Source organism: Manduca sexta, chromosome 26 (assembly GCF_014839805.1).
Source record: "Manduca sexta isolate Smith_Timp_Sample1 chromosome 26, JHU_Msex_v1.0, whole genome shotgun sequence".
NCBI lineage: Eukaryota > Metazoa > Arthropoda > Insecta > Lepidoptera > Sphingidae > Manduca > Manduca sexta.
Genome location: NC_051140.1, coordinates 1189352 through 1207945, shown reverse-complemented (window position 1 = coordinate 1207945; position 18594 = coordinate 1189352). Strand labels below are relative to the sequence as shown.

The 18594-nt window shown below is 37.7% G+C and overlaps 1 protein-coding gene across 1 annotated transcript; it reads left to right on the top strand.

The window, feature by feature from the left end:
* The first annotated feature begins 3254 nt into the window (after window positions 1-3254).
* On the top strand, window positions 3255-18439 carry LOC115447146 (conserved oligomeric Golgi complex subunit 7). Its single transcript, XM_037443220.1, has 17 exons — window positions 3255-3353; window positions 3958-4044; window positions 4633-4713; window positions 5096-5269; window positions 5920-6066; window positions 6269-6386; window positions 8716-8885; window positions 9377-9475; window positions 11140-11272; window positions 12031-12164; window positions 12971-13105; window positions 13454-13652; window positions 14111-14293; window positions 14719-14813; window positions 16988-17071; window positions 17338-17431; window positions 17705-18439. Exons 1-17 carry the CDS (start codon window positions 3351-3353, stop codon window positions 17809-17811), a joined length of 2043 nt encoding a protein of 680 aa, XP_037299117.1. The 5' UTR covers window positions 3255-3350; the 3' UTR covers window positions 17812-18439.
* The last annotated feature ends 155 nt before the right edge of the window (window positions 18440-18594 follow it).

Here is an 18594-nt window from a genome sequence, read left to right as displayed (position 1 = left end):
ACAGCCGCCTACAACCAATAGAAACTCTTAAACAACATGCCATTAAAGATTACTCTAAAGTTTATAAAGCAAAGTTGTAGAACTGTGTCGTCTCCACGGTGCCGCTGTCGAGGCGTGGGCCAAGCGCATTCTGCATCTATTTTAAAGCGCGTCTTGTCTGTGTGGTATCATTATCTTTTTAACGCCTCGCGGCCTATGGAAAGGTTGACGCGAGCCAGAATTTGGACGTTTTTGGGTGTAATTAAACACATAAGGCTCTTTTTGTTTTCTTCTTCTCTTCTTGGTTTTGATTTTGCCAATGTCAAAATATGTGGATATTCAAATTACTCAAAAAGCATCGCTTCATACATACAAATTAACATAAGGTTATGGAGAATAGTTTCAGTTGAAAAATTGTGCAGTTATTGCAGCTAAGTTTTTTACGTTTCTATTTAACATAACAGTGGAACCGGCTTGCAAAGAATCCACAAATTTTTACGTGCAATTTTTAGAATAGTAAACAACATTGTTATACTAATTTTATTGTATTCTTAAACTCCGTTGGCACAACGTTTTGTTTGTGTTGCAGTGAGATTTCGCTGTGCCGTAAAGCGACTCTGTATCGTCTTAGTTGTAGAGATTAATATATAATCTGTCCTAATATTATAAAGGATTACAGTTTGTTCGTTTGTTTATAGCGGTTAATCTGCAACTACTGAACCGATTTTGACTTTCATTAATAGAAAGCTACATTGCCATTACCATCAAGAATGTTACGATATCATTGCCATCAGCAAATAAAAAAAATATATAAAATGTAAATATTGTAATTTTACTTTTCTGACGACCTTAACTGGTTCGGTAACCATGAAGACTACAATAACTTCAAATGGCGGGAGAAAATAAAAAAACAGCGATAATTTCCGAACTTTGTTTTATTTCTGTGGGTATGCATTATAAGTTATTTGGAAATTCGCATGTCGTAACTTTCATTTTAACCGTAACATGTATAAATAGAAAGTAATATCCGAGTAGTTTACGCGGCGATGCGGCCAAAACATAAATCCGCCATTTAAATATGCCACTCTAGTGTTGGTGACTGCACGATGCGACCTGATATTTAGTACGCGGGTTAAGTATTTTAGTTTGATATGTTTTTTTTGATATCGCAATCGGAACCAACTGCAGGTAAGTGAAGGGTGCAAATATTGTCGGCCGACGAGATATGAGTACCTATTAGACACAATTATGCCGGCCTGAATGAAAAAATACGTTCTAAATATAAGAGATTCTAAAAGAGGTTGAGGGCAGGAGCTAGCTGTAAACAGAGTTTGCATGTAACACTCTGTAAATATGGACTACGTACCCCGTAGATATGTTTTGCTACCTTTCGGCGAATGTTGTACTTTTAAATAAAACTATTTAACCGACTTCAAAAAAGGAGGAGGTTCTCAATTCGACTGCTTTTTTTTGTTATCTCAGAAATTTTGTCTGGGTGAATCGATTTTAATGATTTCTTTTTTTATCTGAAAGCTGGTACATCCCGTGTGATCCCATATAAATTTCATTGTTATTGTACCGTTGATTTCGAATATACACCAGAAAACTGTTAAAATTTTCTCGTCAACGTATACTGATTTTTATAGACACAAAAAAGCAAAACATAAAACTTTTTAACAAAAAATTATATCGCCTTCAAAAACCAAAAAATCATTTAACATTACTTATATACTGGTTACCAATTTTGGAGTCAGTGCCTAATAAAAATTATACGCAATCACCTTGCTTGCCTACTATGTTTGTTACACTAATAAGCCTTATTATAACACAAAAAATTACACTGGTTATATAGTTTTTGAAACTGGATCGTTGTAATGCTCGCGCTGCTTGAGGAAAACTCATAGTATTATGCATCCGGATAGCGACCACCGTACACAAGACACGTATTACGCCATAGTTCCCTCTGATCATTGTCGGGACGATTAACATAAGGGGGCCGGCACGGATGCATAAAGCAGTAGACTGGGCTTTGTGGCGTACCTTGTGAGAGGCCTATGTCCAGCAGACTGTAGCGAGTTAATGATAATGGTGATTATGATGATGACTGTGACCCACGTGAGTATCGGAATCAGCCTGTGAATATCCGGTTCGCACGGGCATAACTTTGTTGACTGACGAAGTGTAAACATTGTGTGGATCCCACTACGCTTACAATCAGGAGGAGTGGGGTCACTTTGTCGAGCTCAACTCCAAACATTATTGTTCCTAGATCGAAAGGATCTTTTACAAACATTTTTAATCTTTGAAACAAACACGCTTTCATTACAAGTTCACGGCTCAAACTAGACTAAATAGCGCATGGACTTATATCAATCACAGTTTTAATGAAGGCGAGATAGGTTATAGATTAATATTTGTCATGGCATGATCCATAGTAAAGTGACGGCAGATTAAATTATCTAACCGACTGAAAGTACTAATTATATGATAAAACTATTTTAAGTAATAAAAAACAACAGGAAGACGTACTGCAATAAAATAAAAGCTTCTTTATCGTTTTCGGCTGATGTCTCTTATGTGGTACCCATATAAAACATTGGGTGATTATTAAATATTAGGTTTTTGTGCAAATAATACACATATTTGGTATACATTTTTGCATTCAAGACTTTCACCTTAAAATAATCGCACGATTACCAATGTTCAGAACTTGTTAACTATCATTGTTTGGCTCTCATTGTAGTTTGGACGCACAAACTATCGTTGCAAAACTTCTATTATTAAATATGATACACAAACGTCGCGTGTCCGTCTGCTGGCGACTTGCGAGTCTTAAATTTAGTGCCTCGTGACAAAATACACCTGACTGCATCATTATTCATCCATTGGGGTTGCTGAATCATGAGTGAGGTATAGTTGGCTATAGTCAATCTTCTACAGATTGAAAGACTAAGGCACTATGTTACGAAAAATCTTATGAATGGTAAGGTTGTTGGAGGATTAAATTCTCCCTCTTTCAAATCTCGTCGTTAGCTAAGTCGTTCTCGATTTCAACAAAATAAATCATATTTTTTCTGCGGCTAAATATTATACTTTTAATATAGATAAAATAAATAGGGCCAAGTGACTTCTACCCAGGTATCTCGACTTGAGATTATTGACATGCTGGCAAGAAATGTGATATAGGTACTACAGAAAATATTCTCCTGGCAAAAAAGTAAGTAGCCATAGCTGTAATATATATTATTAAAAATAACTCACAGCTGTTGAATGCCAATATTTGACATTTGTTATCATATTGTCAAAATAGGAAACAAAAATACTGTCACGTCATATTTTTTTCGATATAAATGAATTAAAAACAATATATAATGGTGCGTTAATGCTGTTACTACAAAATATTTCTATAGTGTACACGAAAAAATAGAATTTATCAACTATTCGATGTAATATATGCGTACTTAATAAGAGACACCGGCCGAAAAAGATTTGACGAAGATATTATTTAATTGCAGTCATCTTTCTGATATTTCGATGTGGTAGAATATATTTTATATCTTTTATAGCGACCACCATAAGTGTGTCGCGTTCCGGGATCGGCCTGAGTATATCCGGTCCCAACAGGCCGGTATAATTATGTCGACTGCCGAGGAGTAATCATCTCTCGTCAGTCGACATTATATTGTACCCCACTGTATTTACCATCAAGTGTAGCGGTATCACTTTGCTGTGCTTGTGTATAAAAAAAATCATGAATTAACCAATTCTACCTTTTAAAACTATTTTATAGCCGGCTAGATACGCAAATTAAACGCCGTCACTTTCCTATGTACCACATTATGATAGCCGATAGGTACTAATGTAAATCCTAACTTGACTTCATTAAACTGTGAGGCTATATAAGTCTATGCACTATTTAGTCTAGTTTGATTCATGATCTTGCTGTGCTGGCTTGTAAAGAAAGCTTGGTTGTTTCAGGAGTTAAAAACATTTGCAGAAGATGACTTTGATCCAAAAAAGTGGATTAATAATGCTTGGAGTTCTAGTGGGAATCAAGAAAAGGAGGTTTGTATATTTGATAAAGTTTTTAGGTTGTGCTTTACAACTGGATTCTCTACTTGTAGTGTCCTTGTACTTGAGGCTTTACTATGGAGAGAAGTTGACAGTTAATATTTCCAACTAATCTCTATCTTTCAATTTAGTTAATTATGTTGTGGGATAAAGACATATTAGTGTTCCCTGAGACTCACCGAGCTTCACCGCTCGGTGTCATAAAGCGCTTTCCACTGCTGATCCTGGCTTACAGGAGTTTTAGTGTGTGATAGTGGGCAAGTCTTTAAAACTTTTTCACACATTTCGCCTTCACACTGTTATAGTGACTACTAGCTATGTTAAAGAAATTAAAGCTAAAATAATTACTTGTAAACCACCATAGATAATTAATTTTATGTGCTCAATATTAGAAGTCCACTGTCATATCTCAAATTACTGTTAAATAGACCAGCTTCACACTGGCTTTTTCAATTCAATTAACCCCCTCTAGGGATAATAAGGTTAAACAGTTTAAACAAAGATACCATGTGGCTGAAAAAGTAAAGATAGTTTAAAACCTTATTTAATCTAATAACATGTTTTTATCCCATCTAATCACAGGTATTTGTGGCTAACACTGTGTCAAGACTGCAACTTTACATGAAACAATTGACTAATTCACTGGATGAGACCACCACACAGGTAAGTTGAAATCAGGTTATATTTTGAAAGAAATATATAAACAGTTTAAAAGTTACAAGTTAAGAGATCTTACGAAATATACTGTCTGGTAAACACCATTGTAATGTCAATTTTTAAAACTGTGCTATGAAAGATCAGTTTGTAACAGTTTGAAGAACATAGTAGTAGACGGCAGTGACTATTATATAACATAATATTTCACATCACATCACATTAGGGTGATGTCAAAGTAGCTTTTAATATATGAATTACGATGGTATTGCTGTTTGTGGGCAGTCATGTACTTCACCATGAATATCAGACAAGCGGCTCACTTAATATTATCTCCAAAAAAGTAGTACAGGTATATTTACCTCATCATTCTTTTAAAACTTCTCCATAGATAGCAACATCACTCCCTCGCATAGTGCAAGATGTGTCAGCTCTTCAGCTGGAAGGGGAGTTGTTGCAGCAGAAGATGCTCTCACTGGAGCAGAAGTTTCAGAGTGTTGAGGAGCAGACGGGACACTCCATCGAGAGCCTGCAGAAGATTGACCAGCTCAAGAGCAGACTAGAGGTGAGTCTCAGACAATTATGTTAATTAGTACTTTTTCAAAGTGGCCATAGCCTAGTTGGGAGTGGAGTGGACTGCTGAGACCATTGTCCCCAGCATCAAAACCCAGGTTATGAACTAGAAACCAAAGTTATGTGTGTATTCATTGTAAATTATTGTTTGCTTTAATTGTGAAAGAAAACATTGTACGGAAACCTGCATACCTGAAGTTCTCTATAAGAATTTGAGGGTATTTCAAGTCTGCCAATCCACACTAGGCCAGCATAGTTCATTAAGGTGTAACTTTTCTCGGTAAAAGAGCATGGCCCATGCAGCAGTATATAATACATTGCAGATATGTTTTTTTTATAATCGTCCTACATAATCTTTACTGAGATAGTTCTGTATCTTTAAAGTTCATCTGGATTTATTCTACAGAGTAGACAATATGATTATCTAATGACAGTGAAAGAGCAAAAGCTATTGTATTTATGTATTTGAAGGACATTAATTTCTGTCAGATTATTAAGTTTTATAAGACTTAACACCTGATGAAATATCATCTAAATATCAACTTTTAAGACACTGACAGTTAACTGCGTAGTACTATTCGGATCTTGGTAGCAAATACCCAATTAATCTGTGATAAGATGAGATGTGAATAAGTATTTCAGAATGCAGCATCAGCCCTCCGCGAGGCGGATAAGTGGGCGGCTCTGGCGACCTCCTTGGAGGATATCCTGGAGACCGGAGTGCCCACAGAGAGTGATAAGCTCTCTGAGTTGGCCAAACAAGTCACCGCTATGACTGCTAGTTTAGAGGTACTATTTATTTCTTTGTATTTTGTTTACTAGTTATTCGCCCTGGCTTTCTACGGGTATCAATATAATATGTCAATATTTTCTTCTACAGTACAAAACATTAATTATATCTATGGTTGAAATACTAATTAACTTAAACGCTCTCAATCACCTTTAGCCCAAAGGCATACGGTTGAGTTTTGCACTAAGTGACGTTTTACAGGTGTTGAGTGACGCGCCGGACTATGAGAGCAAGCGATTACAGCTGGAAACTTTGTACAACAGACTGGAGGCGCTGATCAGCCCGCCGCTCATAGATGCGCTCACACAGATGGATGCTGGTATGAAGTCAATATACTATGGTTGTTAGCTAAGCATAAAAAAGACTTAGCGCACGAGCAGCTTAAGGCTATAAATGTAAATATATAGAGGAGTGTGTTTATTTGTTTTTGGATGTTGCTTTTTTTCTTCTATAGAGGGAGGTTTTAGAAGAAAAAAGTTAATACTGTTTAGTCAACTTTTTTTATACAATGACGTTAAAGTGCTCCCACTGCACTTGATGGTAAGTAGAGCGGAGTCCAATAAAATGGCGACTAACGAGAGATGATTACCCCTCGACAGTCGAAACAAATGTGCCGGCCTGTATGAACCGCATGTATACAGGCTGATTCCAAAACGTGGCCTAACGTTAGCCCCTGGGGTATATTGACGTATATTCTATAGACACAAACGTCCATATAAACTACTAGCTTTTGCTCGCGGCTCCGCCCGCGTTATAAAGTTTTTCAGGCTAAAGTTTTCCGTTATAAAAATAGTAGTTTCCCGGGAGCCTATGTTCTTCCCAGGGTCTCAAACTGTCTCCATACCAAATTTCATCTTAATACGTTAGGTAGTTTTTGAGTTTAACACGTTAAGGCAGACAGATGCAGCGGGGGACTTTGTTATATTATTTAGAACTTTTTAAGTGAAACAATCCCGTCATACATCATTGTTGCATAACTTTAACCGTTTACGCAGCGCAGGCAACGGAAGCTCTCAAAACTCATAATTTTCCCCATTTTTGCAACATGTTTTATTACTGCTCCGCACCTATTGGTCATAGCATTATGATATATAGCCTATAGCACTCCAGGAACAAAGGGCTATCCAACACAAAAAGATTTTTTCAGTTCAAACCGGTAGTTCTTGAGATTAGCCATTACTGCTCCGCTCCTATTGGTCATAGCGTGATGATATATAGCTTATAGCGGTCCACAAATAAAGGGCTATCCAACACAAAACGAATTTTTCAGTTGAAACCGGTAGTTCCTGAGATTAGCCATTACTGCTCCGCTCCTATTGATCACAGCGTGATGATATATAACTTTGAGCACTCCACAAAGGACTATTCAACACAAAAATATTTTTTCAGTTCGAATCGGTAGTTCCTGAGATTAGCCATTACTGCTCCGCTCCTATTGAATATAGCGTGATGATATATAGCCTATAGCTCTCCACGAACAAAGGGCTATCCAACACAAAAAGATTTTTTTCAGTTTGGACCGGTAGTTCCTGAGATTAGCCATTACTGCTCCGCTCCTATTGGTCATAGCGTGATGATATATAGCTTATAGCGGTCCACAAATAAAGGGCTATCCAACACAAAACGAATTTTTCAGTTGAAACCGGTAGTTCCTGAGATTAGCCATTACTGCTCCGCTCCTATTGGGTATAGCGTGATGATATATAGCCTATAGCACTCCATGAATAAAGGGCTATCCAACGCAAAAAGAATTTTTCAGTTTGGACCGGTAGTTCCTGAGATTAGCCATTACTGCCCCGCTCCTATTGGATACAGCGTGATGATATATAGCCTATAGCACTCCACGAACAAAGGGCTATCCAACGCAAAAAGAATTTTTCAGTTTGGACCGGTAGTTCCTGAGATTAGCCATTACTGCCCCGCTCCTATTGGGTATAGCGTGATGATATATAGCCTATAGCACTCCACGAACAAAGGGCTATCCAACGCAAAAAGAATTTTTCAGTTTGGACCGGTAGTTCCTGAGATTAGCGCGTTCAAACAAACAAACAAACAAACAAACAAACAAACAAACAAACTCTTCAGCTTTATATAATAGTATAGATTTGTTTAAAATCTGAACTCAAATGGCAACCAAAAGGTAACTGTTATAACCTATTTATTCACTTGAACAACAAGTTTTACTTATTTGGCTAATATTTTTAATTGAAATCCTGGTTTACACTTAGACTCGAATTCTTATATCGTGAGTGCCACTCCGTACACAACCACAAGCTGTCAATATTGACCAACTTAAGTCAGTTTGAATGGATTGCAGTTCAATTCAGTTGAACACAGTGATTGATGAACGCCAAATCTAGTACGCAGTACATAAATGAAATGAAATGAAATGATTTATTTGAATCTGTAAAATGTTATACATTATTTAGATTCCGTCAATATTAACTTTACCACCAGTTCGGAAAGTAGTTTTCACCAGAGAAGAACGGGCAAGAAACTCTGGTGTTGCTCTTTTTAATCAGTTTAGGGTAAAGACTACAGTACATGATAAAGTGAGAAGAGAAAAAAAAAAGTTTAGAGCAGTTCATTTCATATATACCGATGCTTGTGTATGGTTACTATGATATGACCGCACGTACGCGTGGCAGAGCGCACGCGTCCGTACGTGTGCGTGTTCGGCGGCATGTGGCGCGGCGCGGCCGTGGCGCGGTGCTGGCGGCGCGCGGCGGCGGCGCGGCTGGCGGCGGCGTGGCGGCGCCAGCACCAGCACCACCTGCACGCGCTCACCGCGCTGCTCGCCGGCGAGGCCGAGAACCAGGTAGGACCACTATTTCACTGTTAATCTATACTAATATATAAAGCTTTGTTTGTTTGGATGTGCTAATTTCAGGAACTACGTAACCAATTTTTCATTTTTTTTCACTGATAGGCAGCTACTCCTGAGTGCTATAGGCGTTTTATCCTGAAGAAATATAGAGCGGGACTTCTATCCCGGAGAAACTTTTTCACACCGGAGCTACGAGCAAAAGCTAGTATAATTAATAATATACACGGGCTTATAGAGAAAATATATTGAATAAAATCAATAAACGATTATAATGGCTCGCTTTAAAGCGATCCAGAATCAAACAATTTTGTATTTCAATTAATCGATTTCGGCGATCGATTGGAGGACAAGAAATGCAATGGCAGATTAAAATCGATTGTAAGTGCTAAAGAAAAATTATCAAAGAGACGTTTATTTTAAAAGATAAATGTCCTGGGTGAAGTTCTTTCGTCTGGTCTTGATGTTATTTACTATCGGTTCAGGTGGAGTGGCTGGTGGTGCTGAAGTCGGAGACGCCGCTGGCGGAACTGGTGCGGCTCTACACTGACCTGCTGCTCTCTCTCGACCCGGCGCCCACCAAGGTCAGTTAACACAACTCATATATGTAAGCAGCTAAACTTCGAATTTTTTGACTTCGAATGGACACCTTTTCGAAGAGTTAGTCAAGGATACTGGAGCATATACTCTTTATCGTAACCATTGTATCGGTTTCATGATGGGATTCTAGCTATAGTGACAAATCTATCGCCATATTAGATTGAAATAGTAAAGCTAGGAATTCATGGTCCACAGAGCAAATAGTAGCCTCGGATCTAAGGGAGGGGGGGGGGGGAGTCGAAGCCCACACCCTGGGCAGCAAAATCAATAGGAATACACGACTCATCATTAACGCAACCTTGACTGCTGAGACGTCCAGTATATTAAACTCATAAATTATTCTCTGCGTGGCGCAGTCATGATAATATTAACAAAGGTAAATAAAGGTGGGGCGGCATATTCCAGATTTTGCCCCGCCACGAAAAATGCAAGATTGTAGAGCGAGAAAAAAAACTGTTACTTTTTTTTTTCAAAGCAAAGGCCTTTACGTCTTTGGCCGTGTATATGACGTCATCTGGTGCTTACGTCGTTTTAGAATAAAACAAAATTAAAAGTGAAAGTCATTAAGGTTATAGCTTAAGGTCCATTTTTCATACATTTTGTTTCACCTTTAAGGTGGTAGCTCAAGGTCCATTTTCATACATTTTGTTTCGGCTTTAATCTGGGTAACTAAACAAGTATTGGCAAGTAAAGAATTTAAATTCACGTCTAGTTAGTGATTAGTTCTCGCAGTTGAAAGAAAAATGTAAAAATAATTAATAATCATGGATATTTCTGCCTTTAAAATTTCGTCATATTAAATTTTAAAGGCCGAAATATCCATGATTATTAATTATTTACGTTTTCTTCAACTGCGATGTGAATTTAAATTCTTTACTTGCCAATACTTGTTTAGTTACCCAGATTAAAGCCGAAACAAAATGTATGAAAATGGACCTTGAGCTACCACCTTAATCTGGGTAACTAAACAAGTATTGACAAGTAAAGAATTTAAATTCACGTCTAGTTAGTGATTAGTTCTCGCAGTTGAAAGAAAAACGTAAAAATAATTAATAATCATGGATATTTCTGCCTTTAAAATTTCGTCATATTAAATTTTAAAGGCCGAAATATCCATGATGAACCAAAAAATTGGCGACAGCTAGGCTATAATATAAGTCCGCTAGGTGGCGCTGTAACGATAACATCTTTTTGTTTACGTCTCCCGTATTTTTTGCTAAAATCTATTAAAGTATTTAGAAGTAAAACAGTTATTTAAAATTGTGTATAGTGCTGTGATAAACACGTGCAATGTTATTAGAAGCGGACTCTTCAGATTCTTAACAAAATATCGTAATTTGTGTTTTAAGTTTCAAAGTTCTAACCGACTTCGGCAAAATTTTGTTAGAATATTTGGACTATATTATTACAATAGTGCAAAACATTTCTAGTCACAAAACAAGACTGTATGTGCAAAACACGTTTAAAGAGAATATTACTGGTATAATACAGTGAATTTAGAATTAATATCCACAACAGACTATCAGTGACATCTAGTGTCAGACGAAGGAACCTAGAAACGTCAGTTGTTTTTATTTTGATTACTACACATTAAGATGTCTGAGAAATGTGGTACTTGTTGTTTAACTGTTACAAAAATCCCTCCCAGGTTGTGTCAGCGAGCCTGAAGCTCTGCTCCAGTGCTGAGGAGGGCGTGGTGATGCTCACCGACCTGAAGAGAGACATCGAGGAGTTTGTCGTCAGCATCAAGAGAGTGTTAGACGCGCCCCGGCAGAACAAAGGTAACGCTTTCTTATCGATGCTGATGATCCAAAATATCGATGTCACTTAAGTAAAGTATTGTATGAGAAATATCGATATTCCCTTTTTTAGCATTTCGTTGCATATGCTGTTTACTACCAAATCCATTAAAACCGTTTATTAACGAACGCCAAAAAGATGAAAATTGCTATTTTATCAGAAACGATAGTTTACTTAGGAGTCATAGATGTGATTCTATTGATTTTAATATATCAGTGAAATTACTCCAAAGCTCTAATATGATTGTAAGCACAAATATACACGGTAGATACTATTTAGTCCAGAGATTCCCAATTTTTTTTTCTCATTGGCCCCATTTTAAAACTATGCCGGTTCCAGTAGACCATTTTCTTATTTAGGTTTCTCAGAGAAAGTCCATTACAACTACCGCCCAGCCATCGTGGTGAATTATGTTGAGGTTACCGTGCCTCTTACGACCTCTATCAATATTATCTGCCTACATTGATAGGTGAAGTCAAGCCAACATTTTAGTACTTGACTATCAAACCAGAAAAAATTGTGGAACCTCATTTTATGGTCACAGTAACATAGACTTACGTCAAGTCTCCCGTGGACCCCTAGGGTCCCACCTGGACCACTTTGGGGATTCCCAAATTCTAGTAGTTGGTCTAGATCATTGATTAATGATCTAGACCAACTACTTACGATCGGGTGCAGTGGAGTAATTTTTAGATTTGATGGTCGCCAGAAATATGCTGGTCTGTTTTATTGCTTCCAGAGGTGGTCCCCCCAGCAACAATACGGGAACTTGGGAGGGCGGCGTACGCCCCCCTACGGGAACTGCTGTCGAAATACACCGAGATGCAGACGCAGCTGCTCCTCAACAACTTGAAGGACCCGCAACTTGATCAAGTATGGCTCTTGTTGAGTTATGGTTTCCTGGTATTTGTGTGTTAGTTGTAAAAGAGAAAGAAAAACGTTTTTTTTTTGTTATGTAAGATCCGCAACTTGATCAAGTATGGCTCTTGTTGAGTTATGATTTCCTGGTACTTGTGTGTTAGTTGTAAAAGAGAAAAAAAAAAAACGTTTTTTCTTTGTTATGTAAGATCCGCAACTTGATCAAGTATGGCTCTTGTTGAGTTATGATTTCCTGGTACTTGTGTGTTAGTTGTAAAAGAGAAAAAAAAAACGTTTTTTCTTTGTTATGTAAGATCCGCAACTTGATCAAGTATGGCTCTTGTTGAGTTATGATTTCCTGGTACTTGTGTGTTAGTTGTAAAAGAGAAAAAAAACGTTTTTTCTTATGTATTGTGACAGCTCTTGTTCACTTCTTAGCTCCTTGTAGTTAGATATTTCGTAAAAATATTTTTTTTGCATAATGTACTCTCACAAGTCCCTACAAATAAATGTATGGAAAAAGAGTATCGTCATAGCGATTATCTGATATAACGTCCATGTTTGGAAATCTCTTGAATGTTATATTATAGCCGAATTTCACTGTACTAAAATCAGAAAAAGACTTAACGTTGCAAACCATAATTTATTTCCATCCATTTTAAGGTTGTTCATTATAGCAATTTTGTTTTCGAGAGCGATTCCCTTATATATTCATGACGTCCTGGTATTTTTAAAACGTAAACGAACATTACCAAAGCACATTATAAACTATTGACTACCTCTTCTTTATTCCTAATACCCTGGTACTTACGTATTTCTAGGAGGATCTTCTAGAACGTTCCAGAGCTCTGCTGTCTGTGTCTGAACGATGCGAGGGTTGGCTCACCACGGCATATAATGGAGCCAAGAAGATCGCCGGAAATGCCGTGTATCCATATTACATTCCAGCTGTAGAGGTAATATTATCTTTTTTTATAGCATGATATAAGTGATCAGTGTCTCGGGTGTTCTGCTGACCTTCAGGATAAGCAAGCCAGGGATAGGTAGGGCGTTATAGTCTTGGCATCGTAATATAAGCAATTTTTATGAAAAAAACACAATCAATCTTCTAGATAACTTGATGATAAGAGATCCCTGCATATGAAAAGCCGTACACGAGGAATTGTTTCTTCTTTTTTGGCCTTTGGAGAATTATAATTGATGTAGAACATTTTTGAGCGCCAGAAGTCATTTTAAATGTACGAAATGCAATATAAGCCTACCTTAGTTCAACAGCATTATCCAGGGTTCCTCGTCTTTTCCAGGTGTTCATAACAGCGCTATCCTCCCACATATCCTCGCACAGCCGCCGCATAGAGACAGTGTTCTTATCTTCAGTAACAGCTGGACAGATCACCGGCGTGCTTTCCACCACTTTCCCGGCGTCCCTGGTGCTGGAGACGGCCACCGCGGTGCTGCTGGATGCGCTTGCGCAGCGTCAGAAGGCGGAAAGGGAAGAGGAAGGTAAGCGACGATATCACTCCTAAAGATTTGTGTTACATGTTAGTCTCTACGTTATGACTAATCAGACTTTTAACCCGTGGATATTCGAATCGTATTTTATGCTATATCCTCTAGATTAATGGTTCCTAACCTTTTTAATATTGTTACCCCTGTGATCTATGTGGAAAACTAATTTTACCCTGCCTACAAAAGTTATCAAAACAAACAATACAAGCAAACACAAACATCTTTATTAATCATTGATTGCACAACAGCATTACAATTTTAACGTCAGCTTTTTATTTTACGATCCTATAATTAGGTTTATTGTTAGCTCCGTGAAATAGCTGATTTACCCTCGCGGAGTTCATTACCCCCGGGTTAGGAACCACAGGCTCTAGAATCTATATTCTCCAGGCTTAGAACTTTACAAATCTCTGCATATGTCTTTGGATTATATAAGAGTCCTTGTTCCTCAGAGGTGAAGGACCCAAGCCCTCTCTTCGACCTGCCAACCCTGCTACTAGACTCAGAAGGCCGGCAGCAGTTGTTGACTCTGAGGAGCGAGGCGCTGCCGTCTGTGGCGGGGCTGCGCAGGGCCAAGGAGCAGCTGAAGACCCTCGCCAGGGCCATACTGAGGAACCCTGTGGACGTGCAGTTAGGTATGATATTAGAGCTATATGTTTGCTTGCATTTGTGGGAAATTTTCAACACCTTATAACTTCTAAAAAATTTGCTAAATTATTTTTATTTCACAAAAAAAAAATGCGCAAGAAGAAAAGCTTTTGTGAAAAATCTCTTAGAAACTATATTATCTCACCCATTTAGCATCGGAATGTTTGCCGGCAAACATGACACCTACATGACATTACGTGTGTCACGGGAATATAACCTTATTATATACTACATAGTAAGGTTATTTTTCCGTGACACGCGTAATGTCATGTTTGCCGGCAAAGTTTCCGATGCTAAATGGGTTAAAAATAAAAAAAAATCACGACTTTTACTTCTTTACAGAAGATAATCCTAAAATCCCTCAAATTATTGGCCTGAATTTAAATAATCCCCCAAATTTTATGTATTTCAGACAAAATCCCCCAACTGAGCGTGTGGTGCAACAACGACGCTCTATCCACCGACCTGCCGGACTTCGCCCTTTCTCCGCAGGAGTACATCACAGAGGTATCAATAATCATCCATACAATACTTAGCACCTAAGGGGCCGTTCTCTCTCGCCTCTCAGTAGTAGAGGAGGCCCGTGCTCAGCAGTGGGCAAGTATATAATACAGAGCTGATATTATTATTATATATTTAGGGTTTTTACATTTATTTATTAGAAAAATTAACATAAAACTAAATAGTAATTATTACTTATAACAAAAACAGTACCAATTTACAAAAGAGAATTATTTGAATCAAATTAACAAATAATCAAGAACACAAGAATAGCTAGCGAAAAGATTGTGAACGTCCGTCCGATCCAACAATTATTTAATGACAGAGAAAACAAATATATCGTCGACGCAATGGTCAGCGCGAGCTGGCCATTTTAAACCAAAGAGTATATAATCCTTCAAGACACTGTGAGCTCATTCTGCGTAGATCGGACCACCAACAGCTAAAATTTTAAAAAATTAAAAAAAGTTGTATAATTGTAAAATGTAGATAGATATTGTAACTTTGACTTTACGGATGACCAACACCTCAGTCCCCCCCGTGACCATGAAGGCTGCAAAGTCTTCGAAACGTCGGGAGAAAATAAAATACTAACACCGCGATAGAATCCGAAAATTAGTTTAATTTCAATGTCTAACGTTCGCGTAAACATAAGAAATCATTAGGATATAATCCTACGTTATAGTTGCAGCTAACTACGCCCCCCGGTCTTCTAGTAAGAATTTGCTAATTATATGTTATTATGGGGCCGTTCAAGTATTCCGCAACGCAATTTGATGGGACGGGGCGTCTTGTAAAATGTTACAGTGTGTAACAGGCGCGGGAGGGAGGGTTCGAGCAACGCGTTATGTAACATTGGATGTTTTTTTTTACAACAATAACAAAGGTATTTTTGGCGATTTTCCGTTACTTTGTGAAAAAAAAAAATGTAATTTTAGAGTTACATAACCTTTTGGAGGGGGTCGGGGGCGTACAGGAAAACGTTACGGCGCGTTACATGGAGCGGTGGGGGGGTCAAAAATATTCAAAAATGTCGTTACGTTAAAGGCCCCTAAACTAATTTTGAAGTTTTTTTCATTATTTCCAAGGTACATTACTCCTGAGTGTTATAGGTTACTTTTTATCCCTGGAAAATATAAAGCAGGGCTTGTATTCCAAAAAAAAAAATTGTACGAGCCAATAATGCTCATACAGCAATATATTCGTCGATATGTGCTAAATCAAACAGTCGTCAGGCATTAGTACATTTATAAACAAACGTGCGACTCAGATTACTAAACGTATATCTTTATTTATAATAAACTCTTAAACTTCAAAGTGGTTTCGAGTAAATTATTTTGGCCTACAACAAACACATTACTACCGGGCATCGTCAACGGCGAAAGCCCTAACATCCCTTATTACATGAGCATGGCTGCAAGCAAAGGATAGTTTATTATCTTAGTAAGATTTGTGAATATTTTAACTGTTCATAACTTTGCTATTTACATACATCACACATCCAACTACAAATTTATGACATTGTACCTCTGATACTTTCTCTCGTCTTTTTTCTTTGGCAATTAAAACTATTTGTTAAAATTGACTGCCTCGGTGGCGTAGTTGTATTGCACGTCCGGTACAATAGCGCTCTGAGGTCCTGGGTTCGAATCCCGGGTCGGGCAAAGTGATATTTGGGTTTTTCTGCTCAGTATCAGCCCGGAGTCTGGAATTTGTGCCCGATATGGCGATAGGCTCGCCCCCTATCACATCATGGGACGGAACATACTTGGCGAAAAGTGGGTGCCCTAGTTGCGCCTCTGCATACCCCTTCGGGAATAAAATGCGTGATGTTATGTTTATGTTTATGTTAATTTTGGAATGGACTGCCGATACTGGAATCGGTAGGTTCAAATCCCAAGGGCACACACCTTTGATATTTTTTAAATTATGTGTATTCTTTGCGAATTATCACTTGCTTAAACACTGAAGGAAAACATTGTGAGGAAACCTGCATACCCAAGAAGTTCTCAAAGAATCTCTCTCGAAGAATTTTGAGGGTGTGTGAAGTCTACCACTCTGCACTAGGCCAGTGTGGCAGACTAAGGCCTAATCCCTCTCAATAATAGAGGAGGCCTTTGCCCAGCAATGGGACAGTATAGAATATAAGGCTGATATTATTATATTATTACTAATTACAGATCGGCCAGTACCTGATGACGTTGCCGCAGCATTTGGAGATGCATCTCTCGGAGAAGCAGGCGCCGTGGCAGTTTCTCTCTGATGTAAGGCTTGTTTATAATATATATCTTGGCCTGTTACAAGTATATATGGAGTGCTGTCTCCTTCTTACGCACGTGTTATGGCCGGTGACGTCACAGTTTGCTAATACTGTTATTTGACAGCTACCCCTTTCACCAAATTGCAAAGCTTTACAACTTATGTATTATTGCGTGGATTTAGAAAATACTTTGTAAGATTTTGTATGTCATACATATTTAATAAATCTACTTGAAAAATAGTAATCAACTACCCTATTGTTTCGTTCTAGGTGTGCACGCATACTTGCGAGATATACGCTGAGAAAATCTTAAACATACGGAACATGGACGCGCTCGGCACCAAGAGATGCTTGACGGATATCGGTAAGGCATTTGATTTAATAACAACAAAGATAAATGTCGGCAGCCATATTCGCAATAAAGAGTATCTGCAAAAGTTATACAGGGTCATTTTGATATAACATTACTAAAAAGACCACACACTCGTCCTGAAAAAATCATGAAAAATCATCTAATAACGAATATTTTCACCAAACAACCCGGTTGTATTTTTCTGATTTTTCAACCATTTTGTAGTTTAGAGCGAATACGGCGAGTGCGTGAGTGTATGACTTCACTTATCAATTGTTTTCACAGCGTACCTGTCAAGTGTGGTGGAAGACCTCGGCACCAGTGTGACGCCGGCTCTCAAGTCCTTGGAGAAGTCACTGCGAGCTGCGACGCCCAGTCAAACTACTGAATAAAATATTGATCGAGTGGGGTGGGTAGGGAAGCAAGATTGGAATGGGTTTTGACTATTGACATTCTAAAGATATTTATTTATCGAATAAATAAGAGTATAATGTGTTTCAAGACTATTGTTGAAATAAAATGAAATTAAATGATTTGGAATGAAATAATGAAGTGAAATTAAATAATGAACTGAATTAATTTATTTGAATTAGTAAGATTTTATTATTTATATTCCGTCAATATTAACTCTACCACCAGTTCGGAGAGCAGTTCTCACCAGAGAAGAACGGGCAAGAAACTCTACTGTTGCTCTTTTCAAAATCAGTTTAAGGTATACACTACAAAATATGATATAGAAACGAAAAAATCAGTTTTTTTTATTCCTTCAGCACTTAATAATATTCCCAAAATAGTTCTTTAACTTTGGGTATTATGATGAACTACATTAAAAATATTTGCACACACTTTCTTATATTAATCTATTAGGTAGAATGAACTTTAAATTTATTAATTGATTATTGTTATCCCTATTCACCCCAGTTGATGATACTGTATACAGTTTTTATATCCCCTAATTATATAATGTGTAAATTATGTTTTATGATGTAAAGTATGGAGAATAAATGAATTGTTCTATTTGTTCTGTGTTTATTTTATCATATTCCCTTTTTCTTTTCTTCTTAGGCTAATGGGTAACTCATTGGTTAATAGTAATTATTATATTAGCGATATAATATATACTGTCTCACTGCTGGGCAAGGGACCTCCTCTACTATTGAGAGGGATTAGACCTT